The following is a 16534-nucleotide window of genomic DNA, read 5'->3' on the forward strand; positions in this document are numbered from 1 at the left end:
CGAGACAAAAGATTTTTTCTAATGTGCACGAAACTGAAAAATAAAATTTAAAAATTAAAGGAAAATTTTCGTTCTAATGGGTTTTTCAAAATTAATAATTTTTTAACCGTTTAAAGATAAAAATTAAAGAAAAATTAATATAAATTAATAATTAAATTAAATAATATAATTAAATTAATTAATATAATTAAATTAATGAAAATGTTTTAATTGAATAAAAAAAATATTTTTGTTTTCTACTTTAAAATTTTTTAACATTTTTTCAATTTTTTTTATATTTTTCTGCAAAAAATATGAAATTTGGACTTTTCGAATACAATTTTTAATTTTTAAAAAAATTAATATAAAAAATAAAAATTTATAAAATTTATAAAAAATATATATTTTTAATTAGGATATTTCAAAGTAAAAGATCGATTTAAATTAAAAAATATATAAAAAAAAAGATGTTGAATGTAAAAATTTATTGAAGGAAATAATTTTGAAAATTTAAATTTAATTTTTTTTACTAAGTAGGTATGACTAAGTTTTTTAATTTTTTTTTTAATTCTGAAATATATTTTTCTTCTTGAAGTTTTAAATAAATCTGTAGCGACAAAACTAGATTTTAAAAAAATTCTAAAATCTTTAAATAAAATAAAATTTTAAATAAAATTAAATAAAATTTTAAATAAGATAAAATTTTTATCATTTTTTCCATAAAATATATTTTTTTAAAAAATGTTTTTTTTAATACCAAGAAAAAAATCTTTGTAGAACTCTCAAAAAAAAAAATTTAAAAATATATCTTTCACTTTTCACATTAAAAACCACTTACCCGGACCTGCCAACTATCAAAGAGAATTTTGTAAGTGTGGTCGTCAACACTTGAAGTGTATTTTAGATTTACTACACAATCGCGTAGACACGAAAGGCTCATCCATAAATTATACATCTTCGTGATGGGGCTAGGGGACATGCCCATTATTTTTTTATTCACTTTACTCTCAATTATCAATTCAATCAAATTTAGAAAAAAAAATATAAAACAAAGGGTCCGACGACAATGAAACCAAAGACGGGAGTAAACACGACCTGCTCCAATAAAATATTTACACTTCATGCATTTTTGAGCGAGAGAAAGAGAATGAGAAGAAAAATATTTATTTTGTAGTAAATATCGGAAGTTATGAATGAAAGTACTAAAAACCAGTCGTTTCCATTTTCATTATCGTTAAAATGCTTTATTTTAACCTTTTTCTTGTTAAATATTTTGACGTCAAAATATACAAAGTTATTTTAGTGAAAAGGGATCGTTGAGGTAGAAGAACTAGAAAAAAAAATAATAAGGAACAAAAATTTCCCAAAAATCTTGAAAAATATCGATTCCAAGGTACGTGATGTATGCTGCTCCAAAAACCCGCTTTGACGCCGTCTCGTGGTCGTTCAGTCTTAGTAGTAAACGCTGATTGTCTTGTGGAATGGAATGTTGCGCTCTTCCAAGGCGGCGTTGTGTTGACGTCTGTAGTCCCACAAAAAGTGATCCAGGAGAATGGAATTGACGAATTTCGTCGACAACTCTGGATGTTCTTTGGCAATGCGAGCAAGTAAACGTTCTTTGATCAGTTCTGTGATGTGAATCGAGGCACCACGAATTTCCACTTCGTACTCCGAACCGTTTGGAATCAAAATGTCTGAAAAAAATAATTTAATTTTTAAATTAATTTAATTAATTTGAATTTAATTTTTTTTTTAATTTTAATTTTAATTTTAATTTAATTTTAATTTAATTTTAATTTAATTTAATTTAATTTTAATTTAATTTTAATTTAATTTTAATTTAATTTTAATTTAATTTTAATTTAATTTTAATTTTAATTTAATTTTAATTTAATTTTAATTTAATTTTAATTTAATTTTAATTTAATTTTAATTTAATTTTAATTTAATTTTAATTTAATTTTAATTTAATTTTAATTTAATTTTAATTTAATTTTAATTTAATTTAAATTTGATTTTAATTTTAATTTAAATTTTAAATTTAAATTTAAATTTAAATTTAAATTTAAATTTAAATTTAAATTTAAATTTAAATTTAATTTTAATTTAATTTTAATTTAATTTTAATTTTAATTTAAATTTAATTTAATTTTAATTAAATTTTAATTTAATTAAATTAAATTATTTAATTTTTTTTTCAAATTTAATAATTTTTTAATTTTAATTTAATTTTAGCTTACTTGAGTCCAAAATATCCATGAGAGTGCGACTGTATTCTAAGGCACCAAAATAAACCAAAACTTGTGGAACGCGATAATCGGCGAACATGGTGATCGAGTCATTAACGTCAGTCAATTCACCATAACCTTCGCCCTTGAAACATGCCCAAATGTCTCCAACCAGAATTTGTGCACGTTTGTAAATGGCAACTTTCAAACCATTGTAGGTGGCTTCGTCACGGAAACACGGAAATTCCTTCACAATCAAGTTGAGCAACTCTTTTGCTGACTTTCCGGCCTTCTTGATGCAGTTCACGAACGTTCCATCGTACTTTTCGAGCAAAATTTTGCCCACTTCATGCAAACACTTGACCCGTTCCTGCAACAACGGAATTTCTGTGACCCCGTCATCGCCACGGAAAATCTTTCGCACATCATCTTCGGTGATCTCTGCATAATATTTGGCGTTTGTGATGTCAAAGCCCTCCTTTAAGGCACGATTTAACGCAGTGCAGCACGCAAAGTATCCCGTTTCGTTCTCAACGCGCCACTTGACGGCATCTTCGGGCGTCCAGAAGCAAAAATTCAACGTATCACACACAAAAATCCAGTTGACCGCAAATTGGGCACCATCCTTTGCCGGATTCGGATGATAACCGTTCTGCGAAAATCTGTCGATGCAAATGCTCTTGTCCAAAATGCCTTTTAACACCTGGAATTATGACGAAATTGTGTGTTATAAAGATTAGTGGTGCGGTGGTTGCGCGATAAGATATGAGACGCAACGAAGGCAGGCAGGCAGACGACACACAGCGGTGGTTGTCATGTGCGATGAAATTTACGTACCTCGTCGACGATTTTGTCCACGCCAGTCTCGTTGATTTTCAGCCATTTTGCGTGTTTGGTGATGTAGGCGCCGGCCTCCTTCGGTAAAAGTCTCATTTTTGTGGGAATACTGCTTGTCTGAGGTGGATTTTGGTTGGAATAAATTGGCCTCGAAGCACTTTACAAACAAATAATGCTACCGGAATTCATAAGAGCTCTATGTCATATGAACTTGTTTCAGAGTTACGTCTTTGATGCCGGAATTTTCGGAGGTGCATGGAAATGTAGAATACCCTTTGAAAAAATATCCCTCTTAAGTAGTTTGAACTGATCAGTAATCTTAGTTTTTCAAAACTGAAAAATCGTCAATATTACGATGAAAATCTTCCGGTTTACAATTTAAAAATCCTGTCTTTGTATACTTGTATTATTTTTTTTAATTTTTTTTCAGTATTGGAAGGCTCCTACGCTGAAGGTCTGATGAATACAAGAAGTTCATAATCCACTTAATTTAATATTAATTTAATTCATAATCTCGAACAAACGTCAGGTTTATAGAATAACTCGGATTTTGCAAAGAAAAAACTGAATTTAAAAAAATTGTGAACTTTATCTCAAAAAAGCAATTAAAAGAACCAGATGAGGGGTTTAAAAAATTAAGTTATAAAAAACTCGCGCAGTTATACTCTGTGACTAGGGCTCTCAGGCCCAAAGTGGGCCTCATTCCTGATTTTTTTTTCAACAATATTTGATTCCCATCAAGCACCACAATCCACAGCACAAGCTTCTCAATCCATTCCCCAAGCCAATTTTCACATCCCGAATCCTCAACCTCCAACTAACGGATTAAATCAAATTCCGCTCTCTGGTAATCCTTTTTTTTACCCTGTCAATTTAAGACCTTTCTTTGAACAATACCACATCGGCCCTTGGATATTAGCCGAAATTGATGATTTCAATAATTTAGAAGAAAACCAAGTGCAAAATTTAATTTGCGAGATAGTGAACGCGTGCTTAGTTTTGCTTGTTAGCCGCACGAAGACCTTGTTGTTCAACAAAAGAAAACGTGAAATTTTAACTAACATTGCAAAGAGCATAGTGAGAACAGATTCTAAAGAAATAAAAAAAATGTTTAATAAAGAATGAGGATAAGGTTTCTGCATGGACGAAACAAACAACGAGGTAAAATACGAACTTTTCGAAGACGAATTAAATAAAAAAGCAACAATCAGTGAAAAACAAAAAAAGAAAAATACCTAAGTGTAAAAAAAAGCAAAACCAAGCTTTTTTTTTTAAAAGAATTTCGACTTCTAAATTTTTAGCCAAAAGGCTGTGAAATATTTACAGAGAGAATTAAACATTTGAAATTATTTTTGCCGTTAGTTGATTTACAGGGCTAGCATTTTCTTATTTTAAAATTTCATGAAAAAAAATTATAAAAAAAAAAAGATTTTTCGAAAGAGTTTTAAGAAAAATTATTTCAAGCATATTTTAAACAAAAAAAATTTTTTTTAAAAGCAAAGATAAAAAAAAAAATTTTTACAAATTTTTAAGTCCAAAGAACCAGTTTTAAATTTAATCTACTTAAAAAGTCCTTTTTTTTGGTTTAATAGTTCATGTCTCAATTTTAAAAGAACGTGGAAAATTAATTATTCTAGTATGTGAGAATAGTACTTAAAAATACTATTTTTCGTTTACAGGGTATATGAAGTTGAGGAGTATAAAAATATCAAGCTTACAGGAAGAGGGAAAAAATGATAGAATGTACGTTAAATATTCTTGGAGGCAAATTTCATGATAATTAGAAGAAAATGTTTCATAAACTCGCTTCAAAGACCTTTTCCATATTCTTCTTGAAATTTTTCTTTCTATGCAATTTTTATTATTTGTAAAAGATTATCACTTTTTTCACTTATTTTGAGCCATCAAAAGTTTCCAATTTTTTTTTTTTTGCTTTTGAGAAATCTTTAAAAAAAAACAAAACTCTAATTTTTTTTATGAAAAAGCTTATATATTTTTGTGATATCATATACAGAGACATAGCTAGAGAGAACTTAATTATGCACAAGATTGATGAGTTTCTTACAATTCATTTAATGAAAGTCGCCTCTTTCAAAATTACATTTTTTATGCAGTCGGTACAAGTTTTTTATCGAATCCATCGAAGTATCGATGTTCCAACATATCCTTGGCTGAAATTCTGTGCACCGGATCGTACACCAAAGTCTTTTGCAACAAATCCAGTCCATCCTCATTAAGATTCTTCACGGAATTTTCCAATTGATTTGTGTTCCAACACGGGAATGTAGGTTTGTAGTCCGGCAACGAAGTCACGCCTGGCCAAATATCTTCTGTGGGTGTTCGGAGAATACGGAACATCCGGAATAACTGATCAATTTCCGAGTCACCCTGGAACAAGGGTTTGCGAGTTGCCATTTCCGCAAAGATACATCCGAGAGACCAAACATCCACGGGACACGAATACCGTTGACTTCCGAGCAAAACTTCGGGCGCGCGATACCACAATGTGACAATTTCGTGTGTGTAATTGCGCACGGGAATGCCAAAGGAACGTCCAAGACCGAAATCAGCAACTTTGATGACACCTTCCTTGTTGATGAGCAAATTTTGGGGTTTCAAGTCGCGATGCAGGACACGACGACGATGACAAAAGAGCATCGCTGCTGTGATTTGATACAAGTAACTGCGTACGAGCTCTTTATCCATAAATGTGTCGGCAGGCAACGAGTCCATGTATTTCTTCAAGTCCATCGAGAGGAATTCAAAGATGAGGTAAAGACGACTTTCCTCCATAATTACATCTTCCAAGCAAACGATGTTGGGATGCTTCAGTTCCTTTAGCAACGAAATTTCACGGATGGCTGTCGATGGAATGCCTTCATCCTCGGATTCGAGACGGATTTTCTTCATGGCCACAACTTGACCGGTTTGTTTGTTCCGTGCTTTGTAGACGACACCATACGTGCCTTCGCCGATTTTCTCAATTTTTTGAAAGTCTTCCATATTTTCACACGTGTCCCGACAATCAACACCTCTCACACACGTTCAACACAAGTTTTTTACGGGTTTTAGGCACAATTTAACTAGATTTCAGCGTTAATTCTTTAATTTTTATTTCTCTTCACAGAAAGTCGTTAATTAGCGATCGACAGTTTGTGGTTTAATATTGCGCGAAGTCATTTGAGTGAGGCTAATCAATGGATTTTTCAACAAAAATTACCCAAGGCGTCATCCATTTACGGCGGTGAAAGTTTAGGGGTGTTGGGATCAGGTAAATTTAAGACGAATTTCATTGAAGGGATAAGCTAGTAAATAAATAGCATAATTTGACGTCAATGTTACGAATTGCTTATCTGATTTCCTCAACTGAGTTACAAAGAGCCTCTGTTAAATCCCTAAATTATATAATTAAAGATCTCAACATTTTGCTAAACTCCTAAAAGATCCTGCATCACTAAATATCTGGACTTAAATATGATACAGAAGGAGATTTTATGCATCTTCTGCAATTATAGCAAATAAAATTATTAAAAACGCAGTTTATTATTCCTACGATAATGATACTAAGTAGATTCCTCAATAGTCTTACAACAGTGGAACCCTGATTTATACGAAGACGATGATTTTAAGTTTGAATACGTAATATAACACAGAGTTTAATAACAGCATTATTGATTGTTTTGCAGCAGATTCCATGCATTCAATGAATTACCAAGACTACACAGCCAATTCGACTCAAAAAAGATATGGATGAATCAAGCATATGATGGAAATTATATAGAAGGTACAATACAAAGTTCGCAAAGCTAAAAAGCCACGACATTTTATTGACCGCCTAAAAAAGGAGCTCTCCACATAGAGGACAAGATACGGGTTGAGAAGTTCATCATAGAAGTCTTAAGCATTCAACAAGGAAAAGCGAAATAAGAGGAATTGATGATTAACAAAATTGATGGAATTAAATTCGAATGCTGCTTCTTATGACACTTCTAAAAAAAAATAATATTTTCCATTAGAATAACATTTGATTTTTTTTAATATTATTTCTTCGGATCTCGTTAAAATAAAAAATTGCATCGTAAATTAAGGGGAGGGAGTCCCTACTCTTATGGATAGCGCCTATTGCCAATGCACAATTTCGAATTGGTCAAAAAAACTCATTTGTGCCATGGGATGATCATTTTCATTCGTCTCAGAAAACAAAGTATTCGAATCAACATGAAGGAAATTTGGTTGAATCAACAGACGGCAATTTTCGAAGCCAAATATCAGAAATTATTTGAGAAGTAAAATTGTTGTGTCCACAATCTAAGCCAAAATTCTAGTTTAAATAGTGTAAAAATGTGCAATTACAGTGATTCAAACAAGTGTCTTTTGTAGTGGAATCGAATAGAGTCGCAGAACGACGCGTAAAAAGGTGAAAACCCACATCAAAACTGATGGCGAGCTAAAAGTTTTTCCTGGAAACTGATTTGGTTTCTACGTAACAATTGCCATTGCCTTGGCCATTCTCTCGCTCTCTGTGTCGTCTTTTTGCTGCAAAATTTCCCCGAACTGCCGCGAATATTGTGCCAAAATGGCAGTGAATCCCCAAATTCACCAAGTAATTCGGAGTAAATAATTAATGAGAAAGTTTTTAAAGTTATCTCTAAACATCAGCAGTGTATCTGCGTAGTGTGTGTTTGTAATTCCGAGAATCAAAACAACATCACGTACCGTGTAGCGGCTATACAAAGTGCCGTGTACGCTGTTTTTTCTAGCCAAAAATTACCTGATGAATCTCCCGACATGTGTGTGACGTGTGCCGTAGATGCACGCAGCACGGAGCACGGATTAGCAAACAGGTTGCGTCACAATCGATATTCGATGGAGGAAGGTCTGGGCATTGTATTCCAGAAAAATCGTGAGTGCATGCTGAGCCACAGAACGCGCAGCCTGTAATTGCGAAAAAAAAGCAACTTCTTCATGTTACGTTCGAATTAATGCACACAGAGAGGGAAAGAAAGACATGTAGAAAGAAGGCAAAAAAAAAACAGTTCAAAACAATTTCCAGGAACTCTTTCGATCGCTCAAGCCACACAACATACGTGCATACACATTAATATTAATTTAAATTTTGTGTTTGTTGTTGTTGTTACTTTTCTTTTGAATTTTACCACAATTTATTTTTATGGCTTTTACATGCAGTTTATTCTGCTATTTTTTTCCATCGACAAACACCTACGTTACGACATTTTTATCAATTAACTCCTCGTCGAACTTTCCTTGAAAATGAAAACGACGGGAATCAATTTTTGATTCAAAATAAAAAAAAAACAGAGGAGGTGTTTTAAAAGAAAAAATTCAATTAAAGGAATTCTCACAAAAAAATAAAGGACGAAACGAGGCGTTAACTTGTTTGTTTGTTTGGACGAATTTGGTCGCCACAAGTCTGGACGCCAATTTTCCAAGAACTAAATTTCCATGATTTGAGGAAGTTAATTTAAATTTCTCGATGTCTGTCAACAACTTATGGGGAATTAGTGATAAAATTCACAAGAAATCATGCGGATATTATTGAAATTCCAACAATAACTCGTGTAACTTTATGAGATTTGGTTTAAAGTTTGATTGGAATGTGATGGGATTCAATAATGTTTATTTACGGAGATGAGTTTCTGACACATCTTGACGTCTTCCTTGTTTGGAAATTGTAACTTAGTAACAGGGGAAAATTATTTTGAAGAAGAAATAATTTTTATCATTCAATTTTGGTTTAAAAAATTAAAATTAATTTTTGATTATTATTTTATCATATTTAAGCCAATAATTATTGCTAAATTATTTTAAATTTCTGGTCCAAGTTTTTTTTTTGTTTTTGCAAAATTAAAAGAAAATAGATTTTAGGATACTTTTCAATTTAAAATATTTTTTTTATAAAATTTTTAACAATTTAATATACATTTTTGTTGGTTTTTACGTAATTTAATTTAATTTTTTAATTAATTTATTTAATAAAGTTAATTTGAAATTATTCGAAAAATTAAAAAACTATCAAAAAATTTTCAAATAACATTTTTAGTAATTTTGTATAAATATTTCTGAAGAAGAAATCCTATGATAAAAAACAAATTCGAAACAAAAACTTTTGAAATCAAAAGAAAACTCCTAAAAACTGTAGTTTTTGATGTTATTTTTTTTGCCTCGTTTAATAAACGTTAATTTTTTAATTAATTTTTAGATCTAAAAAAATTTATTTAATTTTTTTATCCAGTTTTATGGAAAAAGTTGAAAAATTTGGAATAAATTATTTTTTTATTAATTTTTCAAAAAATTAGGAAAAGCTTGGTCCTTTAAAATTATTTTTAAAAAGTATTATTCATAAACAATACCGGATGATTTCAATTCAGGCAAAAAATTCACATAATTTAAAAAAAAATTGCTCTTATCAAACATTTTGTATATTAAAAATATATTCTAAGGCTCTAAGAATTGCAATTTTTCAATAAAATCCAAATTTATGACCTAAAAAAATCTCATATTTCAATTAATCAATTAATTTTATAACAAATTTCTCGTAAATCTCAATTCCTTGTGACTTTTTAACGGTTTCAGACGTCATCAATTGACTATTCATAAAACTTAGCACAATAACTTCCACAACAAAGTAACAACAAGTCACGAGATCCAAGACCTTTCCATCTCTAGAAACATTCTTGATCACTGGAACAGCGGATTCCATAAAATTGCAATAAAATACATTTCACATATGTGAACATTCTCTTAACACGAACATTCTCCTTCCGATTCTTACGAACGCCACACTTGTCACTTAATACAATGCATGCACCGAAGCGCACGTTGAGAAATTCTATACGACGACGTGTTGTTTTATTTTTACAATTCAGTGCAATTTCTTCTTTTCCATTATTTTTTTTTCCTTTTTAAAATATATTTAATAACAACATATAGAGAGAAAGAGAGAGAGAAGAAAAAAAAAATGTATCAGCATGTGAACTTGGACAAGCGTCATTCATTCCAAATATACAAACATGAAAAGATTATTATTATAAAAGCTTCTAAATAAATCATTCTGCATTACTATTTGTTTGAACATCGAACGGTAAAGACGTGTTTTATTTTTGTCGTATCAATTCGTTTTTGTTTTTTTGTTCGAAGACGTGAAGAGGAAAGATTTTCCACATATTTGAGTGACAGGTCAGTTTAAGAAAAAATTACAACAACAACAACAAAAAATGGTCTGACATAAAAATTGTACTTTTTTGCCGGAATTGGAATTGGTTTCCACGTAATGCCATTCCGTGAGGCAAACAGCTGTGTGCAAAGTGTGCAACAAAAGGTGCATTCAAAAAAGAAAAATGTTTCACATTACAAAGTTACAATTTTTTAAGTCAGAATTAATAGTTTTTATTATGATTTTAAAATTAAAATTTGAATTTAATTGAAAATAAAATTCAATAGATTTTTTTTTTCAATTTTTAATTTTTTTTTAATAAAATTTTAATTTTATTAATTTTTTTAATTAATTAATTAAAAAAAAATAAAATCAAATAATTTTTTCATTTAATTTTAATTTTAAATTTAATTTTTTATTGAATTGAATTTTTTAATAATTTTAATTCATACATTTAATTTTTTTTCTTGGACAAATATTTTAAAATAATTAAAAAAAATTAATTTTAATATTTTTTAAATTATTTTTTTAAAATCAAATTAAATTCTTAATTTTATTAACATTTTATTTTTTACTATCCCTAAAATTTTTATATTTTTGAATTAAATTTTTAATGATCAAATTTTTTGAAAAAAAAATAAGTTTTTAATTTTTTTTTTAAATTATTTTTTTACCAAAACCTCAATTTTGAGATTTAAAAAATAAAAAAAAATTTAAAAAATAAAAAAAAATCAAGAAAAATTTTTAATAATTGCTTCGGCCTAAATAGAAAAAAAAAACGAAGAAGAAGAAGATCATTTAATCATTAAAATATTTATTATCTTTTTACCACAAGGCGAGCGCAAGAGAGGTAGCTCAAGAGAAAAGTAACGATTTGCACATAACATAACCATTTATGTTGATTTTTTTGCACGTCACATACGCATTATGTGTTTGTGTATCAATTATCATTTATTTATCGATTTCTTCTTATTTTAATCTTTTTTTTATTTTTGCAGGAAAATTCATATTATACATCCATAGCTGCTAAGAGAGCAAAGATGCACTGTGATTAAATATAATGATTGTAAATGAGATTATTACAGCAATTACTGTATTAAAAGTTGTTGAGACCTAAAGCTAAGAATATTTTCGAAATATATTATTTTATAAAAAAAAAATATCGAAGAAAACAGAGCACGATGAATAGAAACAAAGTGAAGTGCGATGCTAAACATCAATTAATGTTGATAAGAAAATGTGTTTGATAAATTAAAAATAAAAAAAAGAAGTGATCGTGATAAGAGATAAAAACGCGCAAGAAAAATAACTGAAATAAATGCATAATTTACTGCATTATTAAATTTCAATAGCAAAGTGAACAGCAGCGCAGTAACCTCAACCAACAGTAGCAGTTAAGACCTCCCCGCAAGACTGATCAGTAGTTTTTTTTTACATTTTTATTATTATTATTACTCCTATTTTTAATTCAATAACGACTAAAAAAAATCAGCAGCATGGCATCCTTCTCATCACAATTCCAATTCTATCACACGTAAGTACAAATTTTAAATTTTTATTTAAAAAAAATGTTATCAGCGGCCAAACAAAATTCATTAGAAAAATGATAAGATATTTAGTTAGAAATTTTTCTAGGAAATTTCTCTTTTTTTTTTATTATTGTCAGTGATTGACACATCCTTTTAACGCACTTGGCTACAAAAGATGTGAAAATTGATCTGATTGATGCAAATAAATGGTTTTCAAGGAAATTGATAAACGATGCTAGTTTGATAAGGCGACGCCTTGGGCAATTTATTTTACGAGTAATTAGTAATTAAGTGTTGCTTTCCATTCATTATCACTTCAATCACTTCAAACTCACTTTTACAATGATGCCACATTTGTTTTGTGGTTGACACTTGTAAATGTAATAATGGCAATTCCAGCCATTAAGTGATTCTATAGAAATTGGGTTTAGTATTGATTTTGCACGAGTAATTGTTTTGATTCGGAAAATTGCATTTATTGATCACGTATTGATAATTTCTTTTGACCGGTGACGTTTAAAAGGTTTTATGTTTTCCTAGAAAATAATTCTCACAGAAAAAAATTTTGTTGTTAAATTAATAAAGTGAATAAATTTTTACATTGTTAATGCGATTATCAGAAATATTCTAAAAAAAGATCAATAAAAATATATTTTTTAAATTATATAAAAATTTTTAATAAATCGTTGATGATCGTTCATGCCAATTTTTTAGTATTTTTATTTTATTTATTTATTTTATTTTTTTTTTTGAGATAAATTAAATTTATTTTTAGTAAATTTAATTAATTTAAATTAAAAAAAAATTAATATCTTTTACTAAAATTTATTAATCAAATTTAATTTTAATTCAATTAAAAATTAAAAATTTGATTAAAATTTCAGTATTCTTCCCATTTTTTCCCCTAAGACGTTTTATCTTAGATCCAAGAATTTTAGAAACAAGAGAAAATGAAGCATGAGTTAATTTTATTTTTTTTTTAATTTTTGAAGTCATTACTATTTTTTTTAAAGTTTATTGATTTCAAACAATTTTTCAGAAAAATAATTTTTAATCTCTTTTAAAATTCTTGATTTAAAAAATTTAAAATTTAAAAGTTTTTACTAAAAATTGGTGAAAAAATATTAAAAACTAAAAAAGAGTAATAAAATTAAAAATTTCAACCGATTTTAAAAATTTTTTAAAAATATTTTGTAATTAATTTTTATAAAATTTTGCCACAAAGAAAATTAAATTTATGATTTTTTTGTATTAAAAAATGAGAAAAATTCATAATTTAAAAAAATTCTTAACAAAACAAGAAAATTTTAAAATTTTTTCTAAAATTTTTAATCAATTTTTTTGTCAAATTCTTGTAAATCCCCGTGTCATTTTCCTCGAAACCATTCAAAACTGTCTAACGCCTCTAACAAACGCCAAAAACCTTGGATTAAACCCGTAACTCCGTCGAAACTTTTCACTTGATTTGTCACCGTCATTAAACTGAAAATAAATCTGTCGAGCAACACCATTGCGCGCCAAAGCGAAAGACAATTCACTGGAAATCCTTTAATACTTTCTTACCACGAACGAACAATTTTCCGCGAATCTCGTACAAAAATATGATCAAATTTTCGGGAAATCGCATTAAAGCTCTTTTCATTTCACAACGACGACGACGACATGAAAGAGAGCACAAAACGACAAGACAAGGCGTGAAATCGATTGTGAAGTGTTAAAATAAATTATCTTTCGGTTGAAAATTGAATGGTTTCCATTTACGAGGAAAATTTATTGAACTGCATGCAGCTCGGTGCATCTGGTGCACTTTCACGAGAAAATGTGAAACAAAAATATTTTTGTTTTATATGTGGACAAAATTCTAGGTATTTTTAATAAATTTTTCACTTTTTCTTGTGCGCGCATATTTTCATGCGTCGCGACTCGACATTCTTAACCAGCTCTGGTGTGAAATAAATTAAATTAATGAGAAGCACATGTGGCCGCGCGCATCACATGGCGCTTTTGTTTTCTATCGCTCTCGGAGTTTTGAAATGTAATTAATGCCCACTCAAACAAATAAAATTACTCGGAAAATTTAAATTAATTTTTCACATTGAATCGATCGATCGAGAAATTCATTCACAAGACCTGACGTTTCCACGAAATTTTCATTCACATCATAACTTTTTTCTACTTCATCTTCTTTTTGTTCGACGTGGCGCGCAAAGTAAATAAACGACGAGGTGAACATAAAAATATTTTCGTTTAAAAGGAATTTCATATCGATAAAAATAAAATTAAATACGGATTCGCAGAAGAGAAAACAAAACAGTTACGAGAAGACGAGAAGCAGAAAAGTGTTACATCAGAGAAAAAAAAAAGCAAAAAAAAAAATATCGGCAACAAAAGGGAGTTGCTTGTCAATGTCAATTGCTTGACAACTGAACATAAATAGAAAAAAAAATTGCAATTGCAATAATTTTTTTCTTGTGACATTTTTTTTCTTTCCTCCAGAGGTTAAACTCTGTCCCATGTAATGATATTATTATATGATACAATTCAATTGCAACCAATGCAAGAATTTCTCTAGAAAAAAACTTCAATCATTGTGGTTTCTATTTGGACAGTTAAATAGACAATTGTAGATATTATTGTTTTTTTTTACGTGAATCCCCTTGTCCATTCGGTATTTAAACGTGTACAATTGCAATCGCATTTTTATTTTGTATTGTTTTTTCTTAACGGTAGTAACTTCTGTCATTACAATTATCGTTTTTTATTTCATAGATTATTTATTGAAATTCGCGGGAAAAGCAATTTCATTTTTATTTTTTTTTCTATTTGCTTATTTAATAAATAGGGTCGATTAGATGTCCATGAAAAATTTAAAATAAAAAAAAAATTGTCCAATGGGGGCGTTGTCGTAGTCTGATTGGCGATTCGTGACATTTTTTTTGATATTCATGCTTTGGAGTTTATTGATCATAATGTTAAATTATGGCTAAAAATATTTTTTTAAATTTTCTGGAACGTTCCAAAAAATCGAAAATTAAGCGCAAAATGGATTTAAAATAAATCAAAGAAATTTTTTATTGGTTTTCGGTTAAAAAATGAAAAAAACTCCCCAGGTTTTTTTTTCGTTAAAAGTGTTTCAAGAATCGTAAAAAATTAACTTTCGATGAAACAAATATTTTTGACAATAAAATATTTTTAGGAAATGAAAATTTGGCCCCCAGGAAAAATGTCAAATTTTTCTGGTATGCCAGTAACAATTTTTCCTTGTTTTGTTTTGATTGCCTAAAATTGACTTTTAATATGAAAAAAAAATTCATGAAAAATATGAAATTTTAATTGAAATTCACATGAATTTGACAAAAAATTTTCTTTCAACGAAATAGAATCAAAATTTGACAAAAACAAAAACTTTTCCTCAAAAGTCATCAAAAAATTCTGCGAAGAAACTTCAAATCAAAGCACTTGATGCAATAAACCAATTCTCTAGAACAAGCTTTGCCTAGTTCCGCAAGCAAATCAAAACGAATGATTCTCTTCCAACAATCAACAAGTAAAATAAACATCAGCCTCGTACAGTATTTTAGTTGTAGGTACACAAAAATGCTCTGCCATTTTATCAACAGACTGTTCGCTCTCTTATCCTAATATTTGCATAAGTTTGTACATTCTACTTTTTTGTTTTTACATCGTTTCATAGAAGGCCAGTATAGTTGCGCTTTTTTATCTCTACCTCACAGAAAATGATGGCTTAGCAAAAATGCTCAGTTTTTAGTGCATTTGAGTTTTTTTAAGTGGCATCTTTCTGTCCTTCAAATATTATTTTTTTACATAAAATAATTATATAAAATAAGTTTTTATTCAATTAAACAAATATTTAATCAAAATAAAATATTTAGTTTTTTTATAAAAATATTTTAAAATATTAAAATTATAAATTAAAATTATTTAATTAAATTAAAATTAAAAAAAAATATTAAAATTTTTAAAAATCGTTAAATCAATTAAAAACTAATAAAATTGAGTTAAAATAAAATTTTGATTAATTAAAATTAATTTTAAAAAATATTTTTTTTTTAAATATTTAAATATTTAAAAAAAAAATTGCTAAAAATATGAAAAATTCTTGAAATCTAAAAATGCGCTTTAATACCTCACTTCAAAACTTGTAACAAGTTTCTCTATTTTTTGTCTTTTTCATACATGATAAAAACTAAACTAAACAATAATAAAATTACGTATTATGAGGTGAGGAAGAGAGAATTGTAAGCTCATCATCATAATTGAAAGGCATCACGAGTCAGTTCAATTCTGTCAGTCTTTGTCCTGACATTTGCACGAGCGACGTTCCTTTCGTTATAACTTATTTACTTATTCATCCACGTCCATCGATCCAGGCATCCAGCAAATAATAAAAAAAAGAGAGAACATTCTTTCGAGACGACGCATTTTTATACTTGGAACTAATTTTTGTAATATTTTTTGCTTGCAAAAAAAAAATGAAATGTCTCGAATGCTTTGAGCGCATTGAATGCGCAAAGGAAAAAAATTAAAAGATAAAAACATGTACAAAAGTAAAACAACACAAAAAGTGGGCGATCATCAGCGATACATATCTCGGAGCAATTTAAATGGAATCGATTTGCCATTTTATGTTGATTATTATTAATTCCGCAGTGTCTTTTTTTTTCATTTGAATTTCATTCTGTACACAAAATATATGTACTTTTATCTGATACGCATGTAGCTCTCGGAACAAAACATTTATAAATCATGACGAATGACAAGACAAG

The 16534-nt window shown here is 28.6% G+C and overlaps 3 protein-coding genes across 4 annotated transcripts in view; 1 reads left to right on the plus strand and 2 right to left on the minus strand.

The window, feature by feature from the left end:
- Positions 1-1201: 1201 nt before the first annotated feature.
- LOC134829993 (queuosine 5'-phosphate N-glycosylase/hydrolase) lies at positions 1202-3253 on the minus strand. The gene is made up of 3 exons (XM_063843321.1): positions 3045-3253; positions 2220-2910; positions 1202-1673 (listed from the first exon to the last, which is right to left on the minus strand). The coding sequence occupies exons 1-3, from the start codon at positions 3138-3140 to the stop codon at positions 1432-1434; spliced, it is 1029 nt and encodes a 342-aa protein (XP_063699391.1). The 5' UTR covers positions 3141-3253; the 3' UTR covers positions 1202-1431.
- A 1777-nt stretch (positions 3254-5030) lies between these two features.
- LOC134830853 (cyclin-dependent kinase 1) lies at positions 5031-6207 on the minus strand. Its single transcript, XM_063844452.1, has one exon. It carries the CDS (start codon positions 6045-6047, stop codon positions 5151-5153), a length of 897 nt encoding a protein of 298 aa, XP_063700522.1. The 5' UTR covers positions 6048-6207; the 3' UTR covers positions 5031-5150.
- Positions 6208-7330: 1123 nt separating this feature from the next.
- LOC134830307 (cytokine receptor-like) overlaps positions 7331-16534 on the plus strand; it is a 30986-nt gene continuing 21782 nt past the window's right edge. The window contains exons 1-2 of one of the 2 annotated variants that reach the window (XM_063843735.1): positions 7331-7461; positions 11217-11752. In XM_063843735.1, coding sequence (XP_063699805.1) covers positions 11715-11752 — 38 coding nt within the window. In that variant the 5' untranslated portion in view covers positions 7331-7461; positions 11217-11714. Of the gene's footprint in view, positions 7462-9959; positions 10242-11216; positions 11753-16534 lie in introns of those variants that run through there. The other variant, XM_063843737.1, reaches the window with a different exon arrangement.

Source organism: Culicoides brevitarsis, chromosome 2 (genome assembly GCF_036172545.1).
Source record: "Culicoides brevitarsis isolate CSIRO-B50_1 chromosome 2, AGI_CSIRO_Cbre_v1, whole genome shotgun sequence".
Taxonomy (NCBI): Eukaryota; Metazoa; Arthropoda; class Insecta; order Diptera; family Ceratopogonidae; genus Culicoides; species Culicoides brevitarsis.

Coding starts and splice junctions, on each gene's coding strand:
- LOC134829993 (XM_063843321.1), bottom strand. CDS start 3,140: ATGAGACTTTTACCGAAGGAGGCCGGCGCCTACATCACCAAACACGCA. Junction 2,911..3,044: donor TGGACAAAATCGTCGACGAG/GTACGTAAATTT, acceptor TCATAATTCCAG/GTGTTAAAAGGCATTTTGGA. Junction 1,674..2,219: donor CATGGATATTTTGGACTCAA/GTAAGCTAAAAT, acceptor TATTTTTTTCAG/ACATTTTGATTCCAAACGGT.
- LOC134830853 (XM_063844452.1), bottom strand. CDS start 6,047: ATGGAAGACTTTCAAAAAATTGAGAAAATCGGCGAAGGCACGTATGGT.